At 47.2% G+C, this 19,485-nt stretch overlaps 1 protein-coding gene across 1 annotated transcript in view; it reads right to left on the reverse strand.

Annotated features, from left to right (window-relative positions):
* The window catches only part of samd14 (sterile alpha motif domain containing 14), a 281,567-nt gene that overhangs the window by 122,009 nt on the left and 140,073 nt on the right, over positions 1–19,485 (reverse strand). Inside the window, exons 3-4 of the mRNA XM_085966316.1 lie at positions 11,478–11,635; positions 10,518–10,854 (exon numbers count right to left, since the gene is read on the reverse strand). Of these exons, the coding sequence (XP_085822442.1) occupies positions 10,518–10,854; positions 11,478–11,635 (495 nt within the window). The remainder of the gene's footprint in view (positions 1–10,517; positions 10,855–11,477; positions 11,636–19,485) is intronic.

Raw genomic sequence — 19,485 nt, forward strand, 5'->3', positions numbered from 1 at the left:
TTGTTTACCTGGGCAGGTCATGTGTGGGCAGTCATGGTGGGTCAGGACCCCGTTCCTGATTCCATGCTGCTCCTCAGAGCGGCTTACCCTTAATGGCGCCTATTAAGGCAGCCCTGCGTATTACCCGCCCTATTAAATGGTGCAGGTCTGATGACATGATCGATGACTCATTTCCAACTGGGATATTTAAAGGATCCTTGGCCACATTGCATTTGAAACTTCAGCTAGGAGTGTGCAGGCACTGTATTAAAGCATTTGGGTCTTGATAAGCCTTGAAAACGTGACTGCACGGAAGCAGAGAGCTGCACCTAGGTTCTCCACCTGCTTGTGGAGGGAGTGAGAGCTCGCAGGGAGGTCCTCTTCCCTTCTGATGGGCACAAGAGACCTCCCCAGCAGACCAAAGGAGCCTGGCTGGAGATAGCAGAGGAGATGAACTGCAGGGGTGTTGTCAGGAGGACCTGGGAGCAATGCCGAAAGCGCTTCAATGATCCCATTAGATCAGGGAAGGTGAGTGCAAAGCCACACTCAACTTCATCCTGCTGTGCCTCTCATCACATCCCCATCACTCTGCCTTCCTAAGCCTACTCCAGCACACATTCTCCCCGTGTTTGCGTGGGTTTCCTCCAGGTGCTCCGGTTTCCTCCCACAGTCCAAAGATGTGCGGGTTAGGTTGATTGGCTATGATAAATTGACCCTTAGTGTTAGGAGGATTAAATACGTGGGGTTACGGGGATAGGGTGGGATATGTGTTGATGTAGGGGTTACGGGGATCGGGTGGGATATGTGTCGGTGCAGGCTCGATGGGCCGAAATGGCCTCTATCTGCACTGTGGGGTTTCTGTGATTCTGTGATTCTGTGATCATTACTCACACCAACATAACTTGCACATCCACCCATCCCTCTCTCTCTATGTATATACTCACATCCCCCTCTGGCTAACCACCCCTCACACTCACCCTCATCCTAGTGCAATCATACCAACTGACAACACACAAGGCTATTTGGCATTGGCACCCCACTCCCTCATAGTCACCCTTTTAAGATGAAACCCATCCATTCCTTAGACTCATTGCATCACTTTCACTCAAACTTCTCTTCTTTCTCTCCGTGCAGGAGAAGAAGGCCCACAATAAGAGGGAGAAGGAGAGAACCGGAGATGGCCCTCCATCATTGACGACATTAACTGCAGCAGAAGAGGTCGCCCTGGAGGTCTCAGGAGTTGCAGAGCAGCTGGCGGTGGGCGACGGAGAGAGGGGGACATCTCAGCAACCTGGTGACAGAATTACATCTCATACAGCCACATGGTATACAGCAGTCACTGATATGGGGACTGATGTCAGTAGCCAGTAAATGTTCATCGTGTACATAATGGTATCATTACCCATTCTTGATATGACATTTCTAAATCATGTCTTTACTCTCCCACCATCAGGAGCCCTCCTCCTCCCACTGTCCAGGAGGAAGAGCAAGACGACTCCTCAGAGGAGCCTCCAGACTCTGAGGGCGCACCGTCACCAGACATAAGCGCGCCCAGCACCAGCGCAGGTACGCACACCTCGGTGGGTCTCATGCAAGATAGAGTTTTTTGGTTTTTTATTCGTTTTTATGGGATGTGGGCGTCGCTGACAAGGCCAGCATTTATTGCCCATCCCTAATTGCCCTTGAGAAGTGTATTGGTGTGAGTAATGATGTGCTGGAATAGGCTTAGGAAGGCAGAGTGAAAGGAGCCCCCACTTCCATGTCTTCTCTCACTGTCATCCCTCTCATGGGCTACCCGCACTTCCCTGCTAGCAAGGAGCTGGAGAACACTTTACTGTACAGCAGTGGGGCCATGAGGACCCAAGTCTATGTTGACATCCCTCCTAGAGAGGAGGCCCATGAGCCTCTGCCATCTATTCTCCATAGATAGCATGTGCTCATGTGAATGGCCTACAGTCGCCATCACCTGTGACACGGTGGTGCTCATATTGGAGATGGACTCCTCCATTCTCTGCACATTTGCAGACATCGTGCTCGCAAAACCTTTCAAAGCCTCCTGCACTTCTTCCTGCACCTCCAGGATTGCCCACTTTCAGGATAACCCCCGAGGCTCAGCGTCTGCATGCAGCTGAACAGAGCTGGGAGCGTCCTGCACCCTCCGGCGAGGAGTCGTCACTGTCTCCACCATCTGCTCTTGCTCACTTGTAACTTGTGACACACCAGGTGACAACACTACCTCTGCTGAAGCCACAGGGGTTGCACCTCGTAGAAACATGCGTCAGAGAAAGATGACACACAAGTAGATGCACAAGGGTAATCACTTGGGTGTTTTAATAACTGTTTGTGTTAAGCTTCCATTACTCTTATGTCACAGATATTTTCACTACTTTCTGGTCATGGCCAATTTTGTCTGCAACTTTGGAAGTGGCTTAGTGACTTGGAGTGAATGGTGAGACATAACATTACCTCAGTGTGAAAGAAATGCTTTGGTCATTGTAGGGATGTTTTATGATGTTGCTGTGGGGTGGTGGGAACCTGGTGCAGCCATATGAGTGTACTGCCTGAAGTTAAGTAAATCTGGCCACGGTGAGCCCATCCCTGGCCTCCCGGGCAGCAATGTGCTCGGGTACTGGTGGAATCTGGACCACAGGTTCCTCCTGCTCCTCCTCCTCCTCCTCGTCTTCCAGCTGATGCTCCTCCTCCTCCTTCCCCTCCTCTGAAGAGGCTGTGCACTCAGAGCCTTGCTCCTCGTGCAGTGCTAATCTTTGCTGCTGCGCTATGTTGTGCGGCGCGCAGCAGGCGACGATGATTCTGGAGACCCTGGCTGGTGCGTACTGAGGAGCTCCTCTAGATCGGTCAAGGCATCTGAAGCGCATTTTCAGCATGCCTATTGTCTGCTCTATGACACATCTGCTGGACATGTGGCTTTCATTATATCTCTCCTCGGCCTCAGTACTTGGTCTCCTCAAGGGTGTCATGAGCCATGTCTTCAGTGGATAGCCCTTGTCTCCAAGCAGCCAGCTGGAAAGTCTATTTGGAGGTGCGAAGAGCTGAGGGAGGGTGGATTGGCACAGGGTGAAAGAGTCATGGCAGCTGCAAGGGAAATTGGCACACCCATGCATGATGATATTTCTATGGTTGCAGACGAGCTGCACATTGAAGGAGTGGAAGCCCTTGTGGTTGACAAAGACTCCTGGGTGATGACGGGGTGTCCTGATGGCCACATGTGTGCAGTATTGGCTGACTTGTCAAACAGGGCATCAGTGACCTGTGTGATGCATCTGTGGGCGGCCGACTGCGAGAGGCCGCAACTGTCTGCTGCAGATCCCTGGAAGGAGCCTGAGGTGAAGAAGTTGAGGGCGCTGGTGATTTTGACAGCCACTGGTAAGGCGTGTCCACCCGCTCCTCTGGGCTGTAGTTCTTGTTCCAGCAAGCTGCAAATGTCTGCAACGACCTGGCGTGATAGCCGGAGCCTCCTTTGGCACTGCTGCTCAGTCATGTTGAGGAAGCTCATCCCGTGCCTGTATACCTTGTGCTGGGGGTATCGCCTCCGGTGCGATGCAGCCCTGCGCTGATGCCCTCTGTCCTGTGGAGCATCAGGTGGTTGAGGAGAAGGTTGGTGGTGTTGTTGTTGGTGCTGCTGGTGTGCCTGCTGCTGGTGTTAGAGCTCAATGTGGTCCGATTCTGAGGACCAAGGTGAGACAGTATAAATGGCACAGTAATAGATGCAGGTCAAGTAGAGATGAGAGAAGCAATCTGTCAATGGTGTGATAGGCTGTAGCATTGAGGTGACAGTGGATCCCGAATTTGCTGGAAACACTTCCAACCTCTAGAAACCTAAATCTGTGCTGACAATGCACTCAGCATCTGCTTTAGGAAAGTAAGCAGGTGTCAGGTGGGAGTATTTATTGTGCTCTCCATGCTGTGCAGTAATGAGTTCCAACAATGGCCACTGAACTTCCACCTCAGGTTCATAGACGTGATTCCCATGGTCATGCAGTGAAATTCCAAAGGTAGGGTTAAAAGGACGCTTAAAGGTCTGACAACAAACTAATAATTATCTAAATTAGGTCGGCCGCCTCTGCCGTTCGGGTCGCGGCCACGCTGGCAAACGCGCCCCAGTAAAAGGCGGGTTCCCGACCCGCTTCGATTTATTTCAACATTCACTGCCGACCCGCCTGCAATCCCGCACGCACGGCAGCTGGAAAATTTCGGCCCGTATCTCCCATATACTGTTTAATAATGGCTTTGCTCCCAGCCTGGAGGCACTGAGGCCAATTGTGGCATCCTACTGCCACCACAACTGAGATCAGCTAACTCACACAGGCTGGAGATTGAAGCTGGGACAATCCTAGTCTGCATGGCTCAATGCCACTTGGGATGTGGCACATGTGAAGGATGTCTGACCCGATATTGAGTTAGGGGTGTCCACCTAAAACAGGCTATGCTAATGCAGGGTCTAATGCCTATTTTACGACCTCTCAGGCATGTGTCCTTGGGGAGAAGGATATTAGTGGATTAATTGAGCTGTGCCGTAGGGGCGCTCTGCTTTCTATTAGCTTAATGCAAATATTCACTTCTTACATAATTGACATTTGTTTGTGATAGTTAACATTTACTTTTCATTTGTTACTTTCTGCTACTTCATCTCAGGGAGATTGAGTCCACAGTAGTCGCATTTCTTGATGTCCCACACTACCCAAGGCAGATAAACTCCACAATTCCACAGCAGCGAAATCCACAGCAGAATTTCTCTCCCGAAACAAGATGTCCTCTTTCCCCGCCCGGCTATTTTTTTCTCCATTAAAGTTTTCTCCATTGTAATTATACTAGAACGACTATCTTTTCTTCCTTTTCCGAATGCTGTGAGCAGACACTCATTTTTTTAATCCCATTGATTTTTCAGCTCATTAAACCCCATACATTTTGTACCTGGTGCTCCACATCCTGCAGACTTTAACTGTTACACCCACCGCTCAATTATCTAATCCCACTCATCCCGGCTGCCTAATCAACTGAGTTTGCAGAAACTCTGAGAACAGTCTCCGAGGTTGTGATGCTCTGCTCAGCCTTTGGTATTTACAGAATCACAGAATCACAGAAACCCCACAGTGCAGATAGAGGCCATTTCGGCCCATCGAGCCTACACCGACACATATCCCACCCTATCCCCGTAACCCCACGTATTTAATCCCCCTAACACTAAGGGTCAATTTATCATAGCCAATCAACCTAACCCGCACATCTTTGGACTGTGGGAGGAAACCGGAGCACCCGGAGGAAACCCACGCAAACACGGGGAGAATGTGCAAACTCCACACAGACAGTCACCCGAGGCCGGATTCGAACCCGGGTCCCTGGCGCTGTGAGGCAACAGTGCTAACCACTATGCCACCGTGCTGCCCAATTACCAATTATTTTTCCGAGTATGGTAAGCATAGCCTGAGCATTAGGTTTCTCTCATTTAAAATTTCAAAATCTATCTCCTGCTTTGATGTGCTGGTGAGCTGAGGACATGTTGTTGACTATAACACTACCTGGTAACTGTGGGCTGGAAGTTCCCTTAGACCCGTTTTTGGGTCTGAAATGCGCACCACAAACAGAATGTGCGCACCACAAACAGAATGTGCGCCCCAACCGGGATGCCCGAGGCTGGCCCAAAATTGAGCCTCGGGCCTCATTAACATTACTTAGGAGAGCCGCCGGCAACCTTCGCGCCTCCATAGGCAGCTCAGCCATCTTATAAAGATCAATGTCGGGTTACTTGCCTCACTGGCAGTGGCCCAAAGGTACATCCCAAGGGATTGGTGAATGAGAAAGGGGTCAATTGCGGTTCGGCCCTCGGGACTACTGTGGACCCAATGAGGGAAAAATTCGGACCGTTAGTACCTCCCATTAATGCCTGCAGAGGACAGTAATGGGGCGCTGGTGCAGTAGCGCCGGGGCGAGGCGAATCCAGAGCTGCACGGCAATCCGACCCCCCCCCCCCGTTGCGCCGCCGGTACGAAGTACGGCTGGGGACTTCAACGCCGGCAGATCGTGACATCAGTGAGTGTGCAACGCTCACCGGGTGCCCCATCTGCAAAATTCATTGTTGTCACTTACCTTTGCGCCTCGACCAAACACTGACAGGGAGAGCAGGCACACAGCTGATGGAAGCCGGCTCCAGCAACGTTATTTAAAGATATCAGCATTAATCACTCGCAGCTTTCATGGCAGGTTAGTTTCAGTGGCTTCTTGTCAGTTTCAGCCAGTGGAGTAGTTTGTATGAGTAATTTCAAGCTTATTTATCAGCAGTCTTCTGGCAAGTGCAAAGTTGCTACATTTATTGTGCAAAGATTCAAACTGCTACACTTGTCAACATTAATGGGGGCTGTACTAGCATACCACCTCACCCTCCAGGATCTATGGTGGAGGGAGCGTAGGCAGCCAGAAATACGGGAACATGTGCACAGAGGGACATCAGGGCTTTTACCAGGAGGCCTTACCCTCCAAGGGTATTCCGACAGCACTTCTCCTACCTTCAATTAAGTGAGGAGCAGTGTATTAGAAGGCTCCGCATCACCAAGGTGGTGGTCAGAGAACTCTGCCACCTCCTTCAAACACACCTCCGGCCTCACAGCAGGATGACTTAAACCCCAGATCCCTTTTGCTCACCACATGCCCATCATACCATCCCTGTGCCATGCCATATCACAGCGTCCTCCTGGGCACAAAGGTGAAATGAGAGTGACCATAAAATATTGCAAACTCCATTAATAAATGTATGCATAAACACATCACACATATCACATTCATTCTAATAACTAATGATCCTTGTGCCTACCATAGTTGAATAGCTGTCATTGTGTGCAAGGCATGAGGTGTGAGTGTTGGTAGGTAGAGATTGTTGGTGGGTGAGCGCTGGGGGTCTGTCTGGTGCTTTGGGCAGTGTGTCAAGCTTGTGGTACAGATGGTGGTATGTAGCATTTGTTGAATCATTCAATCACCTTGACCACCCGACTGAGGTGGATCTGCCATGAGCACACCCGCGTCAGTCCTTCAGCTCCTTCTCCTTGTTGTGCTTCTTCTCGCTGAGGCAGCTGTACCGCCAGCAATGCTGAGAATGTGGTGCTGCAGTATCAATGAACCTCCCCTTTAGGTACTGGGACAAGCCTATGGCAACGATGAGTTGAGATTACACTGCACGCCATATTGGTCCACCCTTTGAGTGTAACACCACTGAGCTAGGCCTTTAAGACTTGATTTAGCGCCTCAATCATTTATTTGAGCAGTGAGAATTAATTTTGCGTTCAGTCTAAAGCATTAGCGCCTGATGCTAATTCTCAAACTTTTCTAAAGCTACTGCCCATTCCTGGGCGAAAATTCATTTCAAGCCCATTTTCCTGGAGAGGTCCTAAAATAGGCATTAGGCCCCTCATTAGCATATGCAGGGGCCCAAAGCCTGTTTTAGGTGGCCACCCTGGACGCCTGAAAAATGCCCAAGCTCAATATCGGGTCGGATGTGTCACAGGTCTTTGGGCCGCAGGATAGTAGTCCCCAAAATTGTCCCTTGTGCCCATTTTGCAGGCATAAAATAGATGTAATAAGGTCCAATTTGTTAACAAGCACTGGCTCACTGACACTCTGAACGTACTAAGGGGAGCAGTGTTCTAGTGTGAAGCAGGAATACTCCGTTTGAATACTACTTTTAACGCTCATAACACATAGAGGGGGGGGGGGCAGAGGAGATTTACGAGGATGTTGCCTGGGCTGGAGAATTTTAGCTATGAGGAAAGATTCAGCCGGCACAGACAAGGTGGGCCGAATGGCCTCCTTCTGTGCTGTAGATATCTATGACTCTATTAACACAAGATTTATAAATATTGGAGTGGATGATCCATATCGGCCTACTCCCGAGGTCCCCACCATCACAGAAGCCAGTCTTCAGCCAATTCGATTCACTCCACGTGATATCAAGAAATGGCTGAGCACACTGAATGCAGCAAAGGCTATGGGCCCCGACAACATCCCGGCTGTCGTGCTGAAGTCTTGTGCTCCAGAACTAGCCGCGCCTCTAGCCAAGCTGTTCCAGTACAGCTACAACACTGGCATCCATCCGACAACGTGGTAAAGTGCCCAGGTATGTCCTGTCCACAAAAAGCAGGACAAATCCAATCCGGCCAATTATCGCCCCATCAGTCTACTCTCAATCATCAGCAAAGTGATGGAAGGTGTCATCAATGCTATCAAACAGGACTTACTCACCAATAACCTGCTCACTGATGACCAGTTTGGGTTCCGCCAAGACCACTCGGCTCCCAACCTCCCAAACAGGGACAAAGGAGCTGAATTCCAGAGGTGAGGTGAGAGTGACTGCCCTTGACATCAAGGCAGCCTTTGACCGAGTGTGACATCAAGGAACCGTAGTAAAACTGAAGTCAATAGGAATCAGGGGGAAAACGCTCCACTGGCTGGAGTCATACCCAGTGACGTAAGAAAACTACTAGGCACTTGGTCTAAGCGTTAAACAAAGCTTTAATCAACTGTTTTACAACATGGAGGTCTAGTTGTGTCCTTCACTAGTTCCTGTTAAGAATGTCCTGCGCAAGCTGGGCCCATGCCCGAGTATTTATACTCTCCCTGGACAGCGCCACCCGTAGGCAGCTCAGTATTACTTCATAAGTCTTTCTTTCATGAATAACTGATTCATATCACATAGCACAAAGGAAGATGTTTGTGGTGGTTGAAGGTCAATCATCACAGCTCCAGGACATCGCTGCAGGAGTTCCTCAGGGCAGTGTCCTAGACCCAACCATCTTCAGCTGCTTCATCAATGACCTTCCCTCCAACATAAGGTCAGAATGGGAATGTTCGCTGATGACTGCACAGTGTTCAATGCCATTCACAACTCCTCAGATAATGAAGCAGTCCATGCCCGCATGCAACAAGACCTGGACAACGTTCAGGCTTGGGCTGATAAGTGGCAGGTAACATTCGCGCCACAGAAGTGCCAGGCAATGACTATCTCCAACAAGCGAGAGTCTAACCACCGCCCCTTGACATTCAATGGCATTACCATTGCTGAATCCCTCACCATCAACATCCTGGGGGTCACCATTGACCAGAAACTTAATTGGACCAGCCATATAAATACTGTGGCAACAAGAGCAGGTCAGAGGCTAGGTATTCTGCGGCGAGTGTCTCACCAACCTGACTCCCCAAAGCCTTTCCACCATCTACAAGGCACAAGTAAGGAGTGTGATGGAATACTCTCCACTTGCCTGGATGAGTGCAGCTCCAACAACACTCAAGAAGCTCAACATCATCCAGGACAAAGCAGCCCATTTGATTGGCACCCCATCCACCACCTTAAACATTCATTCCCTCCACCACCGTGGCTGCAGTATGTACCATCTACACGGTGCACTGCAGCAACTCACCAAGGCTTCTTCGGCAGCACCTCCCGAACCCGCGACCTCTACCACCTAGAATGACAAAGGCAGCAGGCGCATGGGAACACCACCACCTCCAAGTTCCCCTCCAAGTCACACACCATCCTGACTTAGAGGTATATCGCCGATCCTTCATCGTCGCTGGGTCAAAATCCTGGAACTCCCTCCCTAACAGCACTGTGGGAGTACCTTCACCACACAGACTGCGGCGGTTCAAGAAGGCGGCTCACCACTACCTTCTCAAGGGCAATTAGGGATGGGCAATAAATGCTGGCCTTGCCAGCGACGCCCACATTCCAGGAATGAATTTAAAAAAAGCTATCAGTTTATCTCCCTGCCACCGCAGGTATCTAGTTGTCTCATCTGTTTAGACGAAAAGCCAGATAAGTCTGCTCAGTGGTGAATGGTTGCTATTGGAGGCTGAGCATAGTTTAAGCAGTTTGTAAACAAAAAGCATTGCCTCTATCACGTATATTAAATATTTTTTACATAAAGGGCGTGTTTTAAAAAAGATTTATCATATTGAGATAAAAGGGATCATTTTAACGTAACTCTCTGTGTGGGAAACCCACAGGATGGGGTGGCTTTACGCTTCACCCAATATTACTTTCCATTGACTTCAATGAGGAGTAAAATCAGGCCGGATGTAAAACCCGATCTCGTCAGTTTCCCGATGGGTGGGTTAGGTTAAGATTGCCCCCAAATGTCTCCTAAGCCCTGGGCAGACTTGCCAAAGAATCAACATATATAATTGGAAGGGCTCTTGTGTTAGGGCAGGTGGATGACCTTCCTTTCTTCAGACAAAGTCACTTTGAAAGTAACCGCTAGGAGGCATGCAAGAGTAGCTCAGGATGACTTTCTGCCCCTGGGATAGCCATTGCCAGGCACTCTCTCACAGCAATGTGGCTAAGATAGTGAACTCTGATGTGAAGGTGCATCTAACATTTCCATAGTTCCGCATGTTGGTACACCAATATTCTGTGCCACATGTATAACTTACACCATTAACTTTGCTTTTATTGCTTAATGTATTGTACCAATTTCAGTCCAGATACAAAGAAAATAGATCGCAATAGGAAAAATGACAAAAATGAATAACAGCACCTTCACTGTGCTTTTCCATTCTTCTCTCCCTCCTCATGTGAACTGGAGAGGTGTCAGAGCTGTGGCAGGATTTGGAAGGGGAACTGGTAGGTGTCAAGCCCAGGGCTTCCTGGGAGGAAGCATCAGTCAGAGTCTGGTAACGTGTCATCGCCATTGATGTCTGCTCCCCTTCTTCAAACGCTCTCCTCACTATGTTAACGTCGAACGAGAAAGACGAGGCTCGCTGTGAGGGAGATGCTGAAGAGATAACGGATTCTGAAGATGGAGAGGAGCCTCGCAGGGAGGAATGTAATGGAGATCTCATACTGTGCAGTGGGCTTCCGTAACTTTCTGAAGCCTAAAATTGTAGGAAGCAAAACAGTATAGATTGTAAGAAAAGTGCAATCATTCTGGTCAACTTGTAAAAAAATGTAATATCCATACTACTTGGCATCTGTTACCTGGTGCTCACACTCTATTCCATCTACATCTATCATATTATATCTGCTTTTCTATTATTTTGCTTGAGAGTTTTCTTCCTTTACCCCCTGTCCTAAAGATTTTGATTCCCGTTGAGATATGGTTCCCTGGGCACACTTCACCACCTCACCCAGAAGCCCATTCTTCATCTGTGAGCCTAAGCAAAGAATGCTAGGTGGTCATTTGACCATGGAGGGTATTATGGTCAGTGCTGTCCTCACCTGACATCCATACACACCGCTTTCCAACAGAGTTCACTGAACAGCAGCCAGGGTGAAAACACTGGCTCATTTTTCCCCTCCATAACCCAGGGACACTGAGGCAAGTTGAAGTGCCCCTACTACTGACCGACTGAGATCAGCTCATTCAGCACAGGTTAGAATTGAACCTGGGATCTTCTGGACGTACAGCGCAACGACACACTGTCTTTACTAAATGATCCATGCTGGGTGAGGGTGGGGGGACTTTTTGGTCCTATAGTCAAAAAAAAAAATCATTTACCTTTCTTTCCAGGCTGTCATCTCCCTCTGTGGAGCTTATGCTATCTCGTAGTTGAGATCTAGATGGCCGCTGTCGTCTTGCCTTGACAGAGAGCTGGGCTCGGGCTTTCTGTAAGCTGCTGTCAAGTCTTTCAGTCTCTGGTATCACCTCATTAAAATCTGCAGTAATATTAAATGTATTAATGCCAGTAAGAACAGTGTTAATGATATGAAAATGTAAAATTATCCACAGGGAATTAGATTAAACCCATTTTTGAAGTCAGGAGTATATAAAATTATATGTCACATCAATTATGAAATGCATAAGTCTGACTACATGACTAGAATTGAAGCAAAATGTTACTGTAAAGCACAGATTAGCTGCTTTCCACTCAAGTGTTAGGAGGTATCGCACTTTAGTGGTTACGGTACTGGACTACTAGGTTAGAGGTCCTAAGTTCAAAACCCACCATGGTTAAATTAATTCCATAAACATAGTAATTTGTGGATTGGCATCATAAAAAATGACCATGAACACTGTTGGATTATTGTATGAAACCAACTGGTTCACTAATGTCATTCAAGGAAGCGAACCAACCACTCCATCTAGTCTGGCCTTCATATGACTCCATACAGTCCAACATGTTTCCTATATTACAACAGTGACCACAATTCAAAGGTACTTCATTGGCTGTAAAGTGCTTTGGGACGTCCTGAGATTGAGAGAGGTGATATGCAAATACAAGTCTTTATTTTCTTTTTATGCGGTGCGACCCTCAAGGAAGTAGAGTTGATCAATAACTGCTGCCTTGCCAGTGTTGCCCACATCCCCAAAACAAACAAATAAAAAAAAAAAATCTATCAAAACGTTACCCAGTTTTTATTAAGAATTCTACAATCTGATTGGTTAAGGAGACACACCGTTGCTACCCTGTTCACACAGGTCCCAGATCCCTTATAGCGGGCACCATGTTGAAATGGATTTCTAATCACCGCAAGTTCCCGAGCAAAAGCCCAGTGAAAGTCTGTGGGCGCGTGCAAATTTAATGGACAGCGAGCGTCGTTCGTTTGCCACTGACCACAAAACCCTGCCCAATCCGTTCCAGGAAACTAAAATGCTTTTATACTAAAGGAAGGAGTATTAGGATAAACACATTAGGAATAAACTAATGGCATTAGAGATCTTTGCAGCTATCAAAAATATTGATATTATTAGTATCACAGAAACTTGCCCGCAAGCAAAAGGTAGACAAGAGATGGAGCTAAGAGGGTATAGAAGGTTTCATACCGATAAAACTGTCAAGCTAAGTGGAGGACGACTATTATTAGTAAGGGATGACACAACAGCTACTCAAAGGATGAACAGAAGCAATTTAGTAACGATGAGAGCGCCAAAATAAAAATTGATGAGTGCTACTTGTCACTTGCTCGAGGCCAAGAGTACACCTGTGCACATTCAATAAATGCAGAGCCAAACATGGCTGTGATACCCCCCACGGGAGGAACCAGCTGACGACACTCACTGTTCTGGCTCAGAAGGGAATGGAAACTTGGGTGCAATACTGGAGCGAAGCTGACGGCTGCAGAACTGCACCCCAAGACAAATCAATGCATTCAGGAGAAGAGGGACGATGATGGGAGAGAGAACAAGAGAAAGCAAAGCAATAGTTACAGCAGGAAGAAGGGCAAGTAATACTTTTAATGGATTTTGCCAGCCCTGGGGAGGTGGGTTTGGAGGCGGGACTGCCGGGAAAATGGCAGATTTGGGGGACGGGTGCCCAAGCTGTCCCCAACCCACCTCCGTGCCATCTTGCCAGGAGGCGGATAGCCATCCCGCGTCGGGTCCCATCTCCTTGGAGGCGGGAAGGGTTAAGAGGCCGCTGTCGGGAGCGGCGAGAGCGGCGTTAAGTGAGTACTTAAACTCAGTTTCACGGGCTTTTTTCCTCAGAGGCTTACCAATCTCACAGACCGGTGGTGGCGTTCCAGAGCCATGCCACAATTCAAAAAGTGACTCGGGCAAGAGGAAGCAGCTGATTGGGTGAGTATGGCCAGGTGAGTATTTATACTACTCTATAGTTTGACAGTTAAGGTTAACAGTTTATGAAGTTTAGAAGGTCTTAATTTTTGTGGTTATAGTTTCTAAGGTCTCTGTTGTGTAGCGGGGAGTGCTAGTAAACAAGGGCCCTTGAGTATATAATTTAATTGTAGTGTAATTAGTGGTATTGATTTGATTTAATTTAATTTAAATTAATTAAAGGGTCAGTCATGGCAGCACAGCTCAGCCCCGTGGCATGCTCCTCCTGCACTATGTGGGAAATCAGGGACACTTCCTGTGTCCCTGATGACCATGTGTGCGGGAAGTGTATCCAGCTGCAGCTACTGGCAGACCGCATTGTGGCGCTGGAGCTGCGAATGGATACATACTGGAGCATTTGCGATGCTGAGGACATCGTGGATAGCATGTTTAATGAGTTGGTCACACCGCAGGTAAAGGCTGCACAGGAAGGAAGGGAATGGGTGACCGCCAGACAGAGTAGTAGGCGTAGGCAGGTAGTGCAGGGGTCTCCTGTGGCCATCCCCCTCTCAAACAGATAAACACTTTGGATATTGTTGAGGGAGATGGCTTATTGGGGGAAGGCAGCAGCACTATGGGTGGTTCTGCTGCACAGGACGGGAGGAAAAAGAGCGGGAGAGCTATAGTGATAGGGGATTCTATTATAAGGGGAATAGATAGGCGTTTCTGCAGCCGCAAATGAGATGGTATGTTGCCTCCCTGGTGCAAGGGTCAAGGATGTCTTGGGGCGGCTGCAGGGCATTCTGGAGGGGGAGGGTGAACAGCCAGTTGTCGTGGTGCATATAGGTACCAACGATATAGGTAAAAAATGGGATGAGGTCCTAAAAGCTGAATATAGGGAGTTAGGAGGTAAATTAAAAAATAGGACCTCAAAGGTCTTAATCTCAGGATTGCTACCAGTGCCACGTGCTAGTCAGAGTAGAAATAGGATATTTCAGATGAATACATGGCTAGAGGAATGGTGCAAGGGGGAGGGATTCAAATTCCTGGGACATTGGAACTGGTTCTGGGGGGGTGGCACCAGTACAAACTGGATGGTTTGCACCTAGGCAGGACCAGGACCGATGTCCTAGGGGGAGTGTTTGCTAGTGCTGTTGGGGAGGGTTTAAACTAAAATGGCAGGGGGTTGGGAACCTGTGCAGGGAGACAGAGGAAAGGGAAGCAAGGATAGAAACAAAAGACAGAAAGGAAAAAAGCAAAAGTGGAAGGCAGAGAAATCAAGGGTGTAAATCAAACAGGGCTATAGTAAATAATAATTCTAAAAGGACTAAGAGTGTTAAAAAAAACAAGCCTGGATTTTCATTGTGGAGTCGGGTAGGAGTCGGGTAGGAGGCGGGACTACAACTTTCGGGGTTGTAGTCCCACCTCCATCGAGTTCTAGCCAACCCACACGATTTTGACTTGATTGACCTTGTTGAGCCCGCCCAGTGGGCTCAGCAGCCCAATTAAGAGCCACCCGACAACAGGTGACGTCACAGATTGATATTTCATCTGTCAAGACCTTTTGACAGATGAAATATCGGTGTTTCATAGCTGTTTGAAGCTGTCAAACACTGACAATCTGTACTCTAAGTTAATTCCTTCCTCTCAGGATGATTTAGAGATCTCCCCGGAACAGAAAGCTGAATGCTGCAATTTTTGACAGCTCGCAGCCATTCTGCTTTCTGTGCCGGTGAGATGAGGGACTCCCGAGACCTGAAGGAAGGAAGGCTGTAAAAGTAAGTAAAGGTATGTAAAACTTATTTAAACACTTTACACACACCAAACACACTTACCTTTGCACTCATGCACCCATCACTCACCTGAACACTGGACATCTCGACCCCTCCAAGCCCTTCATCCTGACGGTCAGCCTCCTCTAACTTGGCCTGGTTTGGAGCCATCGGGAATCCCAGACTTCAACATTAAAAATAGGGATTAGGCTAAAAGCTGCCTGTTAACTACATGTTAACAGGCAGTTAATTGGCACTAATCCCCTTCCCGCCTCGGGGAGGAGGGTTCCAGTGCGGGTCGGGTACCCGCCTCTTTTGAAACTGGCATGGAGGCGGGATGGGTGCGGGATGGGTTCATGCCCCCCGATTTCAGGATTTTAACCCCCAACACGCCTCCAATCCCGCCTCCACGGCCCAATGAAAATCCTGCCCTTTGTGTCTTAATGTGAGGAACATTCGTAATAAGGTGGATGAATTAGCTGCGTAAATAGATGTTAACGGATATGATATAATTGGGATTACGGAGACATGGCTCCAGGGTGACCAAGGCTGGGAGTTCAACATCCAGGGGTATTCAATATTCAGGAAGGACAGGCAAAAAGGAAAAGGGGGTGGGGTAGCATTGTTGGTTAAAGAGGAGATTAACACAATAGTAAGGAAGGATATTAGCTCTGATGATGTGGAATCTGTATGGGTAGAGCTGAGAAATACCAAGGGTCAGAAAACATTAGTGGGAGTGGTATATAGACCCCTAAACAGTAATGCTGAGGTTGGGGTTGGCATTAAACGGGAAATTAGAGACGCGTGCAATAAGGACACAGCAGTTATCATGGGTGACTTTAATCTACATATAGATTAGACTAACCAAATTAGTAACAATACTGTGGAGGAGGAATTCCTAGAGTGTGTACGGGATGGTTTCCTGGACCAATATGTCGAGGAACCAACTAGAGATCAGGCCATCTTAGACTGGGTATTATGTAATGAGAAAGGATTAATTAGCAATCTTGTTGTGCAAGACCCCTTGGGGAGGAGCGATCATAATATGATAGAATTCTTCATTAAGATGGAGAGTAAAGTAGTTGACTCAGAGACTAGGGTCCTGAATTTAAATAAAGGAAACTATGATGGTATGAGGCGCGAGTTGGCTAGAATGGATTGGGGAGCGTTACCTAAAGGGTTGACGGTGGATAGGCAATGGTAAACATTTAAAGATCGCATGGATGAATTACAGAATTTGTTCATCCCTGTTTGGCATAAAAATAAAACAAAAAAGGTGACTCAACCGTGGCTAACAAGGGAAATTAGGGATAGCATAAGATCCAAGGAGAGGACATATAAATTGGCCAGAAAAAGCAGCAAACCTGAGGATTGGGAACAGTTTAGGATTCAGCAAAGGAGGGCAAAGGGATTAATTAAGAGGGGGAAGATAGAATATGAGAGTAAGCTTTCAGGGAACATGAAAAACTGACTGTAAAAGCTTCTATAGATATGTGAAGAGAAAAAGATTGGTGAAGTCAAGCATAGGTCCCTTGCAGTCAGAATCAGGGGAATTTATCATGGGGAACAAAGAAATGGCAGACCAATTAAATACATACTTTGGTTCTGTCTTCACAATGGAGGACACAAAATAACCTCCCAGAGATGTCGGGAACATAGGGTCTAATGAGAGGGAGGAATTGAATGAAATCAGTATTTGTAGGGAAATGGTGTTAGGGAAATTGATGGGATTGAAGGCCGATAAATCTCCAGGGCCTGATAATCTACATCCTAGCGTATTAAGGAAGTGGCCCTGGAAATAGTAGATGCATTGCTGGTCATCTTCCAAAATTCTATAGACTCTGGAACGGTTCACATGGATTGGAGGGTAGCTAATGTAACCCCACTATTTAAAAAAGGTGGTAGAGAGAAAACGGGGAATTATAGACCGGTAAGCCTGACATCGGTAGTGGGGAAAATGCTAGAGTCCATTATAAAAGATGTAATAGCAGAGCACTTGGAAAACAGTGACAGGATCGGACAAAGTCAACATGGATTTACAAAAGGTAAATCATGCATGACTAATCTACTGAAATTTTTTGAGGATGTAACTGGTAGGATAGATAAGGGAGAACCAGTGGATGTGGTGTATTTGGACTTTCAGAAGGCTTTCGATAAGGTCCCGCATAAGAGATTAGCATGCAAAGTTAAAGCACATGCGATTGGGGGTAAGGCACTGTCTTAGATAGAGAACTGGTTGGCAGACAGGAAGCAAAGAGTTGGAATAAACGGGTCTTTTTCCGAGTGGCAGGCAGTGACTATTGGGGTACCGCAGGGATCGCTGCCAGGACCCCAGCTATTCACAATATATATTAATGATCTAGACGAGGGAATTAGATGTAATATCTCCAAGTTTGCAGATGACACAAAGCTGGGTGGGCGTGTGTGTTGTGAGGAGGATGCAGAGAAACTCCAATATGATTTGGACAGGTTGGGTGATTGGGCAGATGCATGGCAGATGCAGTATAATGTGGATAAATGCGAGGTTATCCACTTTGGTAGCAAAAACAGGAAGGCAGATTATTATCTGAATGGCAATAAATTGGGAAAAGGGGAAGTGCAACAAGACCTGGGTGTCCTTGTGCACCAGTCGCTGAAGGTAAGCATGCAGGTGCAGCAGGCTGTTAAGAAGGCAACTGGTATGTTGGCCTTCATAGCGAAAGGATTCGAGTACAGGAGCAAGGATGTCTTGCTGCAGTTGTACAGGACCTTGGTGAGACCACACCTTGAGTATTGTGTGCAGTTTTGGTCGCCTTATCTGAGGAAGGATGTTCTTGCCATGGAGGGAGTGCAGCAAAGATTCACCAGACTGATACCTGAGATGGCAGGAATGAGGTATGAAGAGCGATTGGTTGACTAGGCTTATATTCACTAGAGTTTAGAAGAATGAGAGGGGATCCCATTGAAACTTATAAAATTCTAACAGGACTAGACAGGCTAGATGCAGGAAGGATGTTCCTGATGGTGGGGGAGTCCAGAAGCAGGGGTCAGAGTCTAAGGATAAGGGGTAAGCCATTTAGGACTGAGATGAGGAGGAATTTCTTCACCCAGAGAGTGGTGAACCTGTGGAATTCTTTACCACAGAAGGCAGTTGAGGCTAATTCATTAAAAATATTCAAGAAGGAGTTTGATATATTTCTTAAGGCTAAAGGGATCAAGGGACATGGGAGAAAGCAGGGACAGGATACTAAATTTGGATGATCGGCCATGATCTCATTAAATGGCGGAACAGGCTCGAGGGGCCAAATGGCCTACTCTTGCTCCTATCTTCTATGTTTCTATGAGTCTCGCACCTCCGCGGTAGAGATGACAGATGGCTGCTGCATTCTCCAATGCAACAACCATCTAATTTCTGCAAAAGAAAGAGGTTTGATGAGGTCTTGAATTCAAGAACTCATCAAACTACAGAGAATGTCAGTGTTTGACAGATTCACAGAGCTGTCAAATGATGACAATTCATCTGTCAAATATTTTTGACAGATGAAACGTTATACGTTGACATTCTCTGTAACCGGCTTTCCCTTAATTGGTCTGCTAAGCCCACTGGGTGGGCTTAACAAGATCAATTAAGGGAAAATAGCGTGGGTTGGCCAGAAGTTGATGGAGGCGGGACTGAAACCTGACAAGTGGGAGTCCCGCCTCCAAAAGCTCCCCATTGGCAAAATCCAGTCCCTAGTATTAATAAGCAGCATATGAATACAAAGGACGAGAAGGTATAATTGCAGCCTGGCTGATTGGTCCCAACGTTCTAAGAATGCATAAGAACATAAGAAGTAAGAGTAGGAGCAGGCCATAAGGCCCCTCGAGCCTGCTCCACCATTCAATAAGATCATGGCTGATCATCGACCTGATCTCCATATCCCTTGATTCCCCTAGAGTCAGCCTTGAATATATTCAAAGACTCAGCATGCACTGTCCTCTGATACGAGAGCATCCTTCAATTGATTCTTTCATCAGAAAACCATCCAGTTCTCTTTTTAATTTGATGAGAAACATATATGGCATGCCATCAAAACATTTTATATAGCAACAAATACCCCATAACAGCAAATTTTTCAATAAAACAATCCACTAAATACATTACAGTTTTAAAAATATTTAAATAAGCTAAATTGTATTCAGTAGTTGACACTTAGTGCAACACATTATGTAATCCAATGTTTTTGTGCGGTTTGAAGTAAAACTGCACATCAGTTTATGATTTA

The sequence above is a fragment of the Somniosus microcephalus genome, chromosome 24 (genome assembly GCF_052327205.1).
Source record: "Somniosus microcephalus isolate GS21.2 chromosome 24, FLI_Smic_1.0, whole genome shotgun sequence".
Taxonomy (NCBI): domain Eukaryota; kingdom Metazoa; phylum Chordata; class Chondrichthyes; order Squaliformes; family Somniosidae; genus Somniosus; species Somniosus microcephalus.